Source organism: Leucoraja erinacea, chromosome 27, assembly GCF_028641065.1.
Source record: "Leucoraja erinacea ecotype New England chromosome 27, Leri_hhj_1, whole genome shotgun sequence".
In the NCBI taxonomy this organism is placed as follows: Eukaryota; Metazoa; Chordata; class Chondrichthyes; order Rajiformes; family Rajidae; genus Leucoraja; species Leucoraja erinaceus.
The window spans coordinates 4,638,231-4,654,851 of NC_073403.1; the positions used below are offsets into that span (position 1 = coordinate 4,638,231).

Consider the following 16,621-nt stretch of genomic DNA (forward strand, 5'->3'; position numbering starts at 1 on the left):
ATATGGTGAAACCAAAATGTATAAAAATGGCTTTTATTTAAATCTGATAATGTACACTTTAACCATGTGATTTGTTTTCTATTACAAATCTCAAATTGAGGAGTACAGACGCAAATAAATAAATGATGAGTCTTTGTCCCAAACATTATGGAGGGCACTGTAACATTTAAGAACTTTCACAATTAAATATTTTTTTTTTTAGTTAAAAATATATAATATTGCCATAAAAGTGGCACGCTTTAAAATTAAGATAACAGGCTGCGTTAAAACACATTGGATTTTATCTTGCCTCGTTTTTTTTTTTCTTCATTAGCCTAGAAATAAGTGCCTGAGAGATAAAAATGCAAATGTTTGACATAATTACATAACAGTTCTCCATCACCTATTTTGGAATGGAAGAAATAATCCATTTAGAATTAAATGGGTTACAACTCCTTTTTAAAATCGTTGCAAATGTTTAACATGTTTGTACAAAAAAATTGCAAACAATATTTTCAGGCTAATCAAAGCACAGTAGTCCGTAGCTATGGTCATTGATGGTGGGTGCAGAAGCATTTGTTTCAGCATCAAACCTCGTGAATGACCAGACTCTTTTTGACATTTGGTGGGATAGGGGACTGGGTTTCCCCCACATCCCTTCAGAAATCAGGAAGGATGAGATGGGCAAGGAACCATGTCATGCAAATTCCATTAAAAAAAAAATAGATGATCTATCTAATAGTTCTGATAGATGTATGACTGACTAGACTTCCTTTTCTCTTCCATCATCAAAACAAAAAATCCTCAAATTTTAAACTATTTAGCCAACAACTAAGTTCTTCTGAGTAGATTTTTAGTTATTTTGGTACAATGCTGTTGATTTAACCCCAGACCATACAAACAGTTATTGATAGGTTACAGTGAGAATCGGGTATATTCCAAGTTTGATTAGTAAGAATATGTTGACACAAAAATAATGAAATAGTTCATGGAAGAGGCAAGCAAGACTGCAGTTTGCTCTTGATTTATAATTTGTTTGTGTGTGTTAGAATAATTTGATTTTAAAAGGGATCATGTCATGATTTATTATTTGATTCCATTTATGGGTTAGGATGCTATCTTGTGTTCATTGCCTTTATTGATTAGCTAATTGTATTTAAAAAAATATGCCTCTTTACAGGATTTCAGGAAAGGAATGCACGTATACTTGACGACATTTCAAAATAGAAATGCAGCAACAGGTAAGGAGTATTCAACGTAACACTCATTGACATTGTCCCACTAACCCAGGAGAACGTGACCACTATGCCCACATTAGAAGGTGCTGCATTTCCCAGCAGTGATTATTTAGCTCAATACATAGTGCCAATTTGAAAAGTAAACTGTTTAGAAACAAAAGTTATATTCCAGTGTTGAGTAAACTAATTTCATTTTGCCCATTGTTTAAAATGAGAGAGGGCAGAGAATGGTGCTTTAGTACAGCCTTGATACTATTGAATGATAGAGCAGGCTTGGACCCAAATGGCCTTTACCTAGTTGTGTTATTTTGGAGTATTGTTTAGTTTTAGTTACCCTGCTATAGGAAGGATGTCATTAAGCTTCTTTAGTCAGAGGGTTATGAATCTGTGGAATTCATTGCCACAGATAGCTGTGAAAGCCGACAATGGATATTTTTAAGGAGGAAATTGACACATTTTGATTGGTAATGGTGTCGGGGGTTACGGGGCAAAGGCAAGTGAATGTGGTTGAGAGGGAAAGATAGATCAGCCATAATTGAATGATGGAGTAGACTTGATCGGCAGAATGGCCTTATTCTGCTCTTAGAACTTATGAAGCTGAAAATAGTGCAGAGAAGATTTAAGAGGATGTTGCCATGACTTGAGGACTCGAGCTACAGGGAGGGATTGAGCAAGTTAGAGTGCAGTTATTTCTTGGAGTGCGGGATGCTAAGGGGCTAATCATGGAGGTGTATAAAATCATGAAGGGAATTGAAAGGGTGAATGCACAGTATTTTACCTGGGGCAGGGGAATCAAGAACCAGAGGACATAGATTTAGGGGAAAGATTTAATAGGAACCTGGGCAACTTTTTTTGAATGTGGTGAATATATGAAAAGCTGTCAGTGGAGGTATATGAGGTAGAGTTGGGTAAAAGGGCCGGTTTCCATGCTGTATGACCCTGTGACTCGTAAGTTTTCTTTTTGTTTGCCATTTGGGTATTAAAATGGACAACTCATCTTTTCATTCTTCATTGGTCTATTGGCCTGAATTTTATATTTCTGTTAGCATCTAGAATTTAGTTGTAGATTTGAATTTTTGAAAGGGGCACATGGACCGCACTTTATGAAATGATTTTTTTTTTTTCCCCCCATTTTTTACAGAGGATCTTTGGAGCTCTTTAGAACAAGCCAGTGGAAAGCCTATTAATGCTATAATGAGCTCATGGACAAAACAGATGGGGTTTCCTCTCATTTATGTTGAAGAAAAGCAGGTGAGTTAATTAATCACGTTGTATTTATATATATATATATATACACCTTAACTATATTGAGAGTAGGAATGGGTTATGGAATTATAGAAACTTGGACGAAGGTAAACTTGTATGACAGTGGTGGTTGAGGTCCTGCGATCTGAACATTGGGAGCTTGGTAGAAAATTAAAAAGCAGGACCTCAAGGTTGTAATCTCTCAATTAGTGCTGTTGCTATTGACTAAAGGAATAAATGACTAGGTCAGATTATTGCATGGTTTGAAGGAGGGAGGGATATCAATTTCTGATTTACTGGGACCATTTTTGGAGGGGGAAGATGAAGGATGCAAAGTACAGGAATAATTTAGTGGGTCAGGCAGCATCTCGAGAGCATGGATAGGCGATGTTTCAGGTTGGGACCCTTTACATTCATTTTTGTTGTCCAACATGTGCAGTTCCTTGCTTCACCATTTCTGGGAAGGTGGCGTTTGGACAAGTTGGGTCCAACGTCCTGGTCGGGATGCAGTTTCTAGAGCTGTTAAGTCTAAAGAAATTTAACAGGATATTGGAACACAATAGGATGTGAGGAACTAACATATAGAAGAATAAGCCTCCAAGCTTGTGGGAGGAATGCAAGGCTGATTTGCTTCCATTTTAACACACATACTCTGATACGGAAAGTTTGTAACTGGGTCTGGTGATTGACATGGGAATATATAGTTGCTAAGATGGAGACTTGATAGTTAGATAGGCAGAGAGTGAGCATTCCAGGGAATAGTATATTCGTGGGGGTTGTAAAAGAGATGGTGGTATTAGAGTTAATCACAATCCATTTTGGCAGTAAACAGGGAAGATATTCTAGAAGGCTGTTCAAATGAATCTGCGATGGGTGGACATTAGCTACAAAAAGGGGAAGTCACTTTATCAAGAGACATGCCTCCGAGCTGTCATTTAGGACCTTGCCCTCCGAGCTCGGCTCCGCAAATAGATTATCTCCTTGTTCCTAAGAGGACCCTAAGACTAAAATAGATGTTTTTTTAGCTGCCAAGGGGATAAGGGGCTACGGGGAGAGGGCAGGGATATGGACCTAGGTATGGTTAGTATAGTAAGACCTGAGTGATCTCCTGGACAAGTGTCGATCGCCTAGATTGGGGTCGGAGAGGAATTTCCCGGATTTTTTTCCCGAATTGGACCTGGGTTTTTATCCGGTTTTTTGCCTCCCCCAGGAGATCACGAGGTTCTTGGGGTGGAGAGGGGTGATAGCGGTATAAAGGGGAGGGTAGTGTCTTGTGTTCTGTGTCTTGTGTCTACTGATTGTGGGTAAGTGTGTCTGTTTAGTGTTCAGCCATGAGCGAATGGCGGTGCGGGCTCGATGGACCTGGTGGTCTGCTCTCGCACCTACTTTCTATGTTTCTATGTTTCTATGACCCATTCTTTCCTTGGCTCCCATTTTACTTCTGTTATGGAACATCTTGGGTATTCTTGAATGTTGTCCAGACTATTTCAAGGCCTTCGTAGCCCTCCTCATTTATTCTTAAATTCTCCCTTGCATGCTCTGTATTTTTCTAGACGCATGATTCCAATCGACCATACCTGTCATTGTCTTCCTATTTTTCTTGATCAAACCTTCAATATCCTTTGCAAAGAAAAAGGAGATCTGCTCAAGGGGTCAGCAGTGTCTGTGGAAGGAAATGGGCAGTCAGCGTTTCTGGTTGACCATTCATCTAATCTCTTTCTGTGGATATGATAATTTAATAATTTCAAATGCTGTGCCATGCTCTACGCTCACCTCACCCACTGACGAAGCTCCTTGCATTAAAGTAAATGCAGTTGAGCATGTTTTAGACTTTAGACATAGACTTTGGAGATACAGCACGGAAACAGGCCAATCGGCCCACTGAGTCCGTGCCGACCAGCGATCACCCTACACTAGAAACTATCCCGCACACGAGGGACAACTTACAGAAGCCAATTAACCTTCAAAGCTACACATCTTGAGTGTGGGATTGGGTACAGTGATAACATAGAAACATAGAAAAAGAAATTAGGTGCAGGAGTAGGCCATTCGGCCCTTCGAGCCTGCACCGCCATTCAATATGATCATGGCTGATCATCCAACTCAGTATCCCGTACCTGCCTTCTCTCCATACCCCCTGATCCCCTTAGCCACAAGGGCCACATCTAACTCCCTCTTAAATATAGCCAATGAACTGGCCTCAACTACCCTCTGTGGCAGAGAGTTCCAGAGATTCACCACTCTCTGTGTGAAAAAAGTTCTTCTCATCTCGGTTTTAAAGGATTTCCCCCTTATCCTTAACTTAAAATAAACGTTATATCTTTTTCAGGAAGGAGATGACCGAATATTGAAGATTTCCCAGAAAAAATTCTGTGCCAGTGGAACATATGGTGGTAAGAACGCATGCAGCTTTATTGTCATTTACCCTTAAACATTGAATAACCTCTTTACTCTTTCAGAATTGGACAGTCCCTTTTCATAAAACATTAAAACGATCCCGTAACCTATTTTCTATGTATATCACAATGCAGGTGCTGTGATTCTCAAAGGATTGCAATTATAACATTCTTGTTTAGTCCCTAAAAATCTCAATTTGCTTGAGTGCGCATCATTTTGCGCCAAACTAATAAACTAGGACTCGGGGATATAGATATCGTTGAATTTTGCCTTGGCAACAAAACTTCACAACGTGGAACAAGAGGTGTTGGATATAGTTTCAATTTTCTGCCACTGTGTCCAAACTAAATCCATAATTTTTCCTTACTCATTGGCAGAATTTGGAAGTTGCTAGTTAAACCGAGAACTGCACATAGAACAGTACAGCACTAGAACAGGCCCTTCGGCCCACAATGTCAGTGCCAAGCATGATGCCAAGACCAACTCCTATCAGCCTGTCCCTTATCCATACCCATTCCCTGTATATGCATGTGCTTAACCAAATGCCTCTTAAATGCCACTGTTGTATCTGCCACCACTACCACCCCCAGCAGCACGTTCCTGGCACTCAACACCCTCTTTGTAAAGGAAAAACTCGGCCTGCACATCTCCTTTAAGCTTTACCCCTCTCACTTGATATTTCCATCTTGGGATAAAAATTCTAATCTACCTGCAGCGAATGCCCCCTAATCCAGGCAGTGTTCTGGTATGTCTCCTCTGCACCCTTTCCTAAGCCTCCACATCCTTATTGTAACTGCACACAACATTCCAAAGGTAGACACAAAATGCTGGAGTAACTCAGCGGGACTGGCAGCATCTCCGGCGAGAAGGAATGGGTGACGTTTTGGGTCGAGACCCTCCTTCAGACATTCCAAATGCAGCCTAATAAGGGATCTGTAAAGCTGTGTCATGACTTCCTGACTCCTGTACTCAATGCCCCGTCAATGAAGGCAGGCACACAATATATCACTCTTATTACTCAAGCTACTTGTGTTGCCATCTTTAGGGAGTTGTGGTACTAATGCTATTAATTGTACATTTTCCCCTTGTGTTTGACATCCCCAAGTGCAACACCTCACACTTCTTCAGATTAAACTCCATCTGCCATTTCTTCACCCATTTCTGTACCTGATCTATCTCCAGCTGTATTCATTGATAGCCTTTCTCATAATCCACGACCCCAGCAATCTTGGTGTCATCTGCTAACTTACTAACCAACCCGTCTACATTTACGAACAAGTCATGTATGTAAAAAACCCAAATTTGCCTGATGTTATTTCTTTTCGTTGAAATGTTAGTGCCTTTCTACTTGTCCCCAGCTGAAAGCTTAGTTTCACTACCTACATTTGTGTGAGTTTGCATCATATATAATCGTTATCCTTATGATGTTCAAATGGGATTCCTGGTTATTTATAATGTGCTAGTACAGCATAGATTTGGTTCATTTTGCAACAAACCGTTATCAGAGACAAAGGTAAAAGGGATTTTCAATTAGTGTTATCCAGGCTATTTTCCCTTGGACTAATGCTTTTTAAGAGGGAAATGCCATTACCTCCAAATTAAAATAAGAGTTTTGGAATGAGGATCGAATCCCTGCTACCCTTGCCATGGGAGGCCAACCTTCAGTCTAGATAAATGTTCCTATAAGAAAATGCAGTTCTTCTGAGGAGAAGGTGGTACTGCTAAGAATTGACATATTTGGAATGTGGATATAAATTAGAGGCAAATTTGACATCAAATGGTGCTGACCAAACCATATGCTTTACTATTTCAATTGCCAGCTGTTATGGGGGCCAGATTTCTACGTGAGTTATAGATGCACTCCTGAAAGGGAAAAGATAGGGCAGGTAAACCATAGAAGGCTATGGATGGAATAAGAATAACCGCCAGCACTAAGAAGCAGTGGGACATTGTATAGTAACTCCACATATGATCAATATCCTGCAGCCTAACAGGAAAGTGAATGTGTAAAGACAGAACTTGATGAGGCTGAATGGATAGCTGGCTGACATTTGTACTCTCGGCTCGGCCATGTAAAGTGGCCGCTTGCATGAGATGGTTGGCTTTCGTGCTCTTGGAATTGTATCTCAGGGTCTGAGGAAGCGGAAAGAAAATGAAATGAGGGTAGCGAAGAAAGTACCTGATGAATTGGATTTGTTGTGTTTCAGTTTTCCCTTCAGAAACTTGAGTTGAGAAGTGTCCAAAGTATGTGCCTGCAACTTGTTCGCTTACTCATTTTACTTTTATAAATTTGTGTTCAGTATTTCCAAACTTGAATCACATTTTCACTCTTAATTTACCATTCTGTGTTCTATAAATTGGCAGTATATCGCAATTGCTCTCAATCAGGATAATAATTTACATATTTAGTCTGAGACACTCTCCTGTTTTCTTTCATCTCTCTTCCCAAGATCTTCCATACTCTTGGTTTGCTGTTTGCCCAAATACTAACTAAATTTGGTGGTTCATTCGTGAAATTGAATGACAATCTGCAATTGATCAAGCTAAGTTGCCTAATGGAATGTTCTAACCAACAGTCATTTGACAAGTTACCCAAATTTTGACATAAGCTGCATTTTGCAGTTTACATTAACAATTTGAATTAGTTTTGCATTTGATGACATTTGTCGCCTTGGAGGTTAATGGCAACCTCATTTATCAGAATTGTTCCTCCTTCCAGATACTTCCTCCTTCCCACCATTTGAAAAGTGCAGAAGTCAAGGCTTTAACTTTTCCAAACTATAATGAACAGATTGATTTGGGTCCAAGTCAGAGTATTATCTGCAACCAAGCAACTTGATCAACATTTCAAGTTGGTCTGAAAATCCCTTTGCATGTCATTCCTAAAGGGGCAGATTCAAGTACAATGTTTAAAAGGAATTTGGAAAAGTGTTTAGCTGGAAATGGAGAATACAGGCCTAATGATGTGAAATGGGGTTAGTGTAGATGGCATTGTGGTCAGCATGGCCTAGGAGGAACAAGAGGGTATGATTTTGTGCTGTATGCATCTAGGGTGATTGGGCTGGAGCTTCATGTACACTTGACCTGTGGCCAGGTGCCAGCTGCTCCTTTGTGACAAATCAGATGGGCATTTCAGACTCTTCAATAAGTGGAAATGGGCTTTGGGGTAATGAGGTCCAAGGATATTACCAGGAAATAGGATTTGGGAACCTATTTGTTAATTAGTGAAAGGTTGCGAGGATGTTTCCACTAGTAGGAGAGTCTAGGACTAGAGGTCATAGCCTCAGAATTAAAGGACGTTCTTTTAGAAAGGAGATGAGGAAAAAAATATTTATGCAGAGGGTGGCAAATCTGGATTTCAATGCCACAAATGGCTGTGGAGGCCAAGTCTGTGGATATTTTTTTAAGGCAGAGATAGTTAGATTCTTGATTAGTACGGGTGTCAAAGGTTATGGGGAGAAGGCAGGAGAATGGGGTTAGGATGGAGAGATAGATCAGCCACGATTGAATAGCAGAGTAGACTTGATGGGCTGAATGGCCTAATCCTACTCCTATTCCTTATGACCATATGACCTTAATTGTGGCAGAGAAGCTGTAAATAGGTGTCTTCAGGAAATGAAGAGAGGTGGCCATGTGAGGGAATACAACCTCAACGATCCAGTGGGCAATTCCAGTGTTTTTGAGGTGAGGTAGAGTGGAAGAAAGTTCCCTTGATATCCAACCACTGGCTGGATGTATTTCTGAGCTGTAATAATAAAGTTTGTAATTTTGTCTACGCTGTATGTGGAGACTATTTGCATACCTGGGATATGCAAGCAAACATTTCCACCGTGCTTTGTCACATGTGACAAAGTATTCAGTTTCATGATATCCTGTTAGATATCCTTTTTTTTTTTAGCCTCTTTTTATTTCCAGTTTGATAAGTATGGCCATGCTTTTGAGGGTGAAAATTGAATGCCAGACTTGTCTTCCAAACCATTGCTCTGGACTGAGCAAGTAGTAAATGATTTCTGCCTTTGTCGTATCAGTCAGTTTACTTAAGTTTGATTATAGGGTCTGCCTATAACTAGTCAGCAGTCAAATTTTCCTTTTTTTCCTTTTCTCTTTCCCCACATCCAGATATATGAGCATTGTTTTTTTTTAAATGTCACCATGTTGGGAAGCTACATGTTCCTGACTCTGAAAGATTCCATATCCTTAACTCAGATGGATCAGTAGATTTGGCACAAGCGACAATTGGTACTGAGTGCATCTCAATGTGATATCATTACCTAACCACTGAACCACACAGATTGGGAATTTAAAAAAAAAGCTGGCTTAGTTGTAGTAAAACATTCTAAGTTGTTTCACACAAACATAACCTGATAATAACCAAATCAAAGAAGGAAGCATTAGAAAATGTGATCAAAGGTTTGAACAAAATGAGATTGGATTTTGAGGAGTTGTCAGAAGATATGGGTCCAAGAGGTCAGAATGAGGGAGGCGTGACATAGGTCAGGGGTTGCTTTGCCATTTTTGGACAAATTGCATTTTTGTTCTCACTGATTTGGATGGCAGATAATGAGCACCATTTGTTTGAAGTGCCAGGTGACAGTCGTCGCCGGTGGATTTCATCTTCGTAGGGATGCTATTGGTTATGTTTTTCTTGTTTTCAAGTTGCTGAGATTTTTAGAATGCAAGCATTTCACCAAATTTCACCTGTGTGGGTGAGTTATTTTGACTGCTAGCTGATCTGACTACAACAATAATGTGCAAAGCATTTTGTGAACCATTGAAATTTTTTCTTAAATTGGTTTTCATTTCTGCCAAACACTATCTGACTGTAATTAGGACAATTGGATGGATAGAGGAAACAGCCCCTTGGGTCAACTCATCCATATTGACCAAGATGCCCTCATTCAAGCTGGTCCCAATTGACCATGCTTGGCTCATATCCCTTTCTATCCACGTACTGTCCAAATGTCTTTAAAATATTGTTATTAAACCTACCTCCACTATTCATCTGGTAGCGGATTCCACCCTCTGAGTTAAATAATTTGCCCCTTGGCTTCCTACTAAGTTGTTCTCCACTCAACTTAAACCTGTCCCCTCTTGTACCTGATTTTCTGATTCTGGAAAAAAAACACTCTATGCATTTACCCAAACTATTCCCTTAATGATTTTATACACCTATAAAACTATATACACCTGAGACAGAAGTAATTGTACTACCTGCACCACTGTGGCATCTCAGCTTAAATGTCTGACTTGTGGGTGTGTTCCTTAAATAATGACTTGGTAACAATTCCAGCTTTTAAATATTAAAGTTATTGTCTTTAACGTTGTTCTGAAAACACTTTGCACTCTTTAGTATCATTACTATACTTACAATAAACCATAACCAAAAGAAACTCCATTCCAAATTCATTAAGTGGGCTTTGCATAACCTAAGAAATAGCCATTATCTCCCTCTTTAATTTGGAGCTTGAGCTGTAATTGCTTTGGAGAATGAGGTAACATTTTGTTCTCCGGGCCTTTTAATTATACAAATTTATTGATGTGACTCTTTAACAAAAGATCCAGTTCAAACGCATCAAATTAATATTTTGTTAATACTGGAGAACTGTTGCCATTAAATTTTGTCTGGTAGGAAGTATTTTAAATAGAAGGCAAAAAGGAAATGGCTTCCAATTGACAATAAATTGTTTAGATGCTTGATCTGTCTTCTTGAAAAACTTTAATGGATCTATAGGACATGTTATCATTCAGTCGTTTCTCGTATCTGACTGCATGAAGCATGGAAGCCAGTGAGATTAGCTCTCAATATCTCTTTACTCTATTTTTGTTTACCAAAAAATATTTGTTTATTTCTCCCTTTCTTTCCTGGCACTGATTCTTTGAGAACAGTGCTCCAGTCTGTGTTGCCTCTTCCAAATGATAATTCTTGGTGTGTGTCTCCAGTCAGGGAGCTGCTTCCGAGCCAAATCTCTCCCAATCAGCAGACCCAATAAGCTGCCCATTAGATAGTGTTGAGGAGCAGTGAAGATCTGGCCAGTTTTTTTTTTTTTGTGTGTTTTTTCCCCCCCCATCCGTTCAGATGCAACTTGAGACCAAATTGTAATACTTCTAACTGGCATTTAAGAGTCTCATCAGCTGTTAGATTTGCTGTTTGAAAGCTTTGTTTCATTTACTTGATTTATTCTGCTCCCATTGAGGATATTTCTGCCCTTTGAGGGAAATTGGATTCAATCTTCTCAGGGGCTCTGCTACGTAAATCCATTCATGTATAAGTACACCTCTCCTGTGTTTCCCAGGTAGTGACTGTCCTCACTGGATGGTCCCTATTAGTATCTGCACCAGTGAAGATGTAAGCTGTGATAATGTGAAGGTGTTACTGGACCAGCCAGAGATGACTATCACTGTGAAGAATGTGAAACCGCATCAATGGATAAAGGTAGGTCACCAGAGAGCTCCAAAAGTAGTTTAGGGTATGTATTCTTTTGTATCTTTCAGTTAAAATGGACTTTTTCTCTATCTACTTCAGGTTTTTACAAGAGGGTGGGCAGGCAGGCAACCTGTGTCCTCGGGGTCTGCTCTTTAACAAACTCTTAAAGTTTTTTTGTTTTTTTTTTTTTTTTTTTTTTTTTTTTTTTTTTTTTTTGTGCCTGACATCTTCTCTAGCGTCTCTACCGAAGACCTTTTTCCACAAGATTAAGAATTCTCTGTTTGAGGATTCTGTTTGAAGGTGTAGATTCTGTGGGACATTGCATTTGAGTCTTGGTGCAGGGTCTCATAGAATTTGCTCAGCAAAAAAAATCAAGGCCATCCCTTTGATCTTATCTTTAATGTTTGCAAGACGTGCTGGCACAAGGCAGTTATTGCATTTCACCAAGCATTGGTTTCAGAATAGCTTTGGCAGAATAAAGATCCTGTTCCATTTTTACCCAAGAAGGGGCGAGAGAAAATTATTTTATTTTGTTCAGAGTAACATGGCTGAACAAACAAAATGTCCAATTTATAGCAACTGGGGTTTGAATTCTGGCTACTTAAGATGGATCTTGATCTTTGCTTTTATAAAAAAATAAATTAAAAAAAACTGATAGAGATCACAATATATTATTAAGTATTTCCAAAAGGTGGTCAAAATAATTGAATAAATATATTTTAAATGTGTAATTAAAAACTTGAACAAAAATAGCAGGAAATGATGTAAATGGAGAGCAGGTCAGTCACTAGCTGGGGAGTGGCGATGGGGAAAGAACATTTTGGTGCACACTTTCCTTTACACACTTAGTTTTTGACTCTTCCTTTCTGTTTACGCTGTCCCATTGTCAAGGTCTAGTTCTATGAATTGAAACTTTTGGAAGGAGCCATGACGTAAAAAGGTATAGGGATTTTACTGAACTTGCATTATCATACTTTAAGATGATAAAGTGCAAACTTGGAATCCCACTCGAATGAGACCTGACAGGTTTTGACCTTCCTTTCACCAAACACACACATTCCTCATGCAGCAACTTTGCTGATTGATTCCTCTAAGGCAGCTCAACTTAATCTGCAGAATTATAAAGAAAGGAAGCCATAATTTTTATTCAGATCAAACCTTTGAATTGTAATTGTCCTGATAAAAGCAAATAATCTGCCACCATTTGTAACCCTCTTCGTATTTACCCATTGTTCTGCTTTTGTTTATTTGCCTGCATTTTTATCTCTGGATTTTCTGCCTGGACATTCCTTCTCCATAGTTTTGACTTGTATTCTTGTATCTTTCTCATTTTATTTAAATAATGCTGTATTTATGCATCTCTATGATACGTGTCACTGTTTCTTTCACCTCTCTTTTTGCTTTTTCTTTCACTGTTCTTTTTCTCTGCCTCATTATTTAACTTTTTTAATCTTTGCAATATATCTGTGCCACATCTGCTAATTTGTCCTTCAAAAAGTAAGAACAGAGACAATGTACTCTCATCAAACCTCATCAATTGGCTATGCAACTGTTGCTAAATGGATTTATTTTTCTTATAAACTCTGTGCAGTTTATAATCTCAAAGTGTTAATTTTATGTCTGTTGGTGTACTTTATTTCACACTTATTTGATACCAATTGTAACCTAGTTCCCTTGGATGAAATTTGGTGAAATGTTCAATAGATTTGCCAGTGCTCACATTTAGGGAGGTATGCGGTCATGGTGTTAGTTGGTATGATGTTTTTGGTTATTTTAGTGTAAGTTTTGGCTTTTCTATATGTTCATTTTATTCATGCGACCATTAAATACTTGGCTGTTGGCTTCATCCACTTTATGGGACGTAGATTGTTGGCAAACCTAGCATTTACTGCCCATTCCAATTGTAGTTTAGTAACGTACACTCATCACTCTTTAAACACTTCATACCCATGGTAGCTTAACATTTGAGTTGAATTGTGTTATATAACTGTCTTGAAACACCATCCAAATGTAACCGTGGTTGTGGTGACAAGGTTTAAAACCTGCTGACAGGACAACATCGCTTTCTGGTGCATTTGGCATGATTCGAATCAAAACCAGAGAGTGGGGAGCAATTGATTCCATTGATAATTCTGACTTTATCTGACCATGCATACATTTTACTGATGCTTCTCCCCAAGCGGTGCACATTTTGGAACACCCAAATGCTGCCTATTCAGCGAAGTTTGGTGCTCGGATTCAGTTAGCTAATTTGCCGCCTGGTCTACTACTTTCAGTCATGTTGCTTTTATATTTGAAGGAGGGAGTAGAAAAGACGGGAGGTAAAGCAGCCTTTGTTCTGATTCTCTTACCCTTCCTAGAGGTAGCTCACCTTCTGGTAGTGAATATACATTTTTAAAAAGCAATGACTAGCTTTTTATTTATTTTCACTGCTGCAACTTGTCCACCTTCACAGATGTGTTCATCCCTGTTTTTACTCAGAAATAATGCTCATCTGTGTCTGGATCCGACGTCTGCCCAATCTGTAAACAAAAATGATCAAGATAGTTAGACAAACCTGACTCCCAAGCCCAGTCAAATGCTAGTCATCCCCAGCAGATTTCAGCTCCAACCTCTCCAGCCCTCAAATGGAATTTTTTTTTTTTTTTTTTTTTAAATTGCATTGTTTAGTTTCCAAATTACCTGCTAGATTTGCCTAGGTTTGCAGATGGATCCGAGTCATTTGTGAACAGGTGGCTGCTTTAACTAGACGTAAATAATCCGTTAAACCTGATAGTTTATGATATTCCTGGTAATAAATTGGGAGGATGAGAGAAGCAGATGTTCAAGGCATTGCTAGATATGGATTTGACTTTACGACTCAAAAACCTGTACCACGCACGCAATTTTTTCGGCGACTGCCGGCACCCGTCATAGTCGCAGCAGGTGGCCGAAAATTTTCAACATGTTGAAAATCCAGCAGCGATGAGAAAAAAGTACGACTCTTTGGGCGACTACTCACGACCCTACAGGCGTCACGCATCGACATGTCGCATGCGGGGTGACGCCTGAATGGTCGTGAGTAGTCGGCCAAAGAGTCGTACCTTTTTCTGGTCGCCGCTGGATTTTCAAAATTTTGAACATTTTCGGCCACCTGCTGCGACTATGACGGATCCCGGCAATCGCCGAAAAAGTGGAACAGGCCCTTAACTGTGTGCACAGTAGGAATATTATTGTAATGAGCCTATCAATTTGTTCTGTTGAACTGCAATTTGTTGTAGGCTAATATTTATTTGCGGCAGAATTTATCATTCCCCATTCTCACCAAGTAAAGTTAGGCATTTTCTCCTTTTTCTCATGAATTTCTTTTTGAAAGGTGGGTGGAATGGCCTTAGGGCAGTCATGTTCATATTACACCAAGAATGCTGGTTTTCAGTCTCCAGCTTTTAACATCGATGCTCTTGAGTCCATCACTGGACAATGCGTGATAATGATCTAGTGCGGGTTGTCAACTAATCTTCCCGGGGAATGCCTCGGCTGCACTCATCAATTCTTTCATTAGTGTTGCTGGGAACAAGATCCAGCAGAACCACTCCTTTCCTGAGGCATTTCTAAGTTTGGAAGTAAACTGTCAAACACAACAGGTGGTGACTATTACATGGCACCAGAGTTTCATGGCAGTTCTACATGCAGTGTCGAAGAGTTGAATGGGTTCCAGCACACGAAAATTAACAGGACCAGGCCTTCAATAGAGACATCATTTCCCATTCTCATTCTCACCCAAGTAAAGTGAGGCAGCTGTGTGTAATAAGAATTGCTAACAAAGTAAGTTATTTTTTTTGCTTTTCCTCATGGATGACTTTCTGAAAGCTGGGCTGAATGGCCTTTGGGTGGCTGTGTTAATATAATGTTGATTAGGCTCCTGCTTTGAAGCTTTTAACATCAAAATGGGCATTCAAGCCTGCCCCTCCATTTAATGATCATGGCCTCAACTCTTGCCTGTCATTTCTTAAACCCCTCTATCGATCTATAAACATTCATCCACAAATATTTCTAATGATCCAGGATCCAACACCCAATAGGGATGAACATTTTAGAGATGCACCACCATCTGAGAAAAGATTTCTAATTATTTCAATGGTTAATGGTTGGTTCCTTATAATTTAGTGGTGTCCTTGGTTTGACACGCTCCCACTGACAAAAACAAGAATCTGCTGAAATAAAATCTCAGTGTTTTATGTGTCTACTACAGTGACTGGGTGTTGAGGTAAACCTCCCTAAAATAATAACTGAAAATGCTAGAACTACTGTTACGCAACATTCATGAAGAGGGAGAAAAATGGCAAAATAAAATCAGCATTTCCAGCATTTCTGACCTGAATATTTCTAGCATTTTCTGCTTTTACCTCAGATTTCCAGGATTTGAAGTAATTTCCCGGCAACCACATCTATTGCTCCAGTTAGACGCAAAATGCTGGAGTAACTCAGCGGGTCAGGCAGCATCTCTGGAGCGAAGGAATGGTTGACCTTTCAGGTCGAGGCCCTTCCTCCAGTTTACTTGTTTCATAGAATAATGGAGAATGAATGTTTGGATTAATTAAATTACGCTCAGAATGGACTCTGTAGAATGTGAATCATTCTTCTTGTGGTTTTCTTTTTAATCTTCAGTTGAACCCTGGAACAGTGGGCTTTTGTCGAATTCAGTACGATCCAACAATGCTCGAACGTTTATTATCCAGCGTCCAGAACCTTGCACTTCCTCCTGTGGACCGACTGGGGCTTCAGAATGACTTGTTTTCACTGGTAAGTCGGAGAGATTTGTCAGATTACTGCTGTTTTCAAAACTTGTATTTATGCTCTAACTACAGAGAGCTTCTGAAGTATTGTATGTCAGACAGTTGATAAATCAACACAGTTCTTGCAGAAGTCCAAATGTAATTCATTTGAATTGAGTTATTTTGTGGCCAAAATCCAGTTTACTTCAAAATTCATTGTACATTAAAATTGGTGGAAATCACTCTGACTCGCACTATTCTTCACTTGGAAATAATAGATGGGATTGAATCTGAGGTTCGGGTGATGTAGTATGAGCAAGGCTAAGGTGATTTACCGTTGTGTGTTAATTCTAAATGAGATTTATTTCCCCTTGAAATAAATCAACATTCATTTATGAACCTTCGTATTTTAAATTTAGCTTATTGTCACATGTTCCGAGGTACAGTGAAAAGCTTGTATGTGCTAACTAATAAGCGGAAAGACAATACAAGATTACAATCAAACCATTTACAGTGTACAGATACATGATGATAAAGGGAATAAAGTGAATAACGTTTAGTGCAAGATAGTCTAGTAAAGTCCA

The 16,621-nt window shown here is 39.3% G+C and overlaps 1 protein-coding gene across 3 annotated transcripts in view; it reads left to right on the plus strand.

The window, feature by feature from the left end:
- The window catches only part of npepps (aminopeptidase puromycin sensitive), a 159,106-nt gene that overhangs the window by 99,304 nt on the left and 43,181 nt on the right, over positions 1-16,621 (plus strand). For all 3 annotated transcript variants that reach the window (XM_055656842.1, XM_055656843.1, XM_055656844.1), the window contains 5 exons: positions 1,160-1,220; positions 2,359-2,468; positions 4,792-4,855; positions 11,153-11,292; positions 15,931-16,065. In XM_055656842.1, the coding sequence (XP_055512817.1) occupies positions 1,160-1,220; positions 2,359-2,468; positions 4,792-4,855; positions 11,153-11,292; positions 15,931-16,065 (510 nt within the window). The remainder of the gene's footprint in view (positions 1-1,159; positions 1,221-2,358; positions 2,469-4,791; positions 4,856-11,152; positions 11,293-15,930; positions 16,066-16,621) is intronic.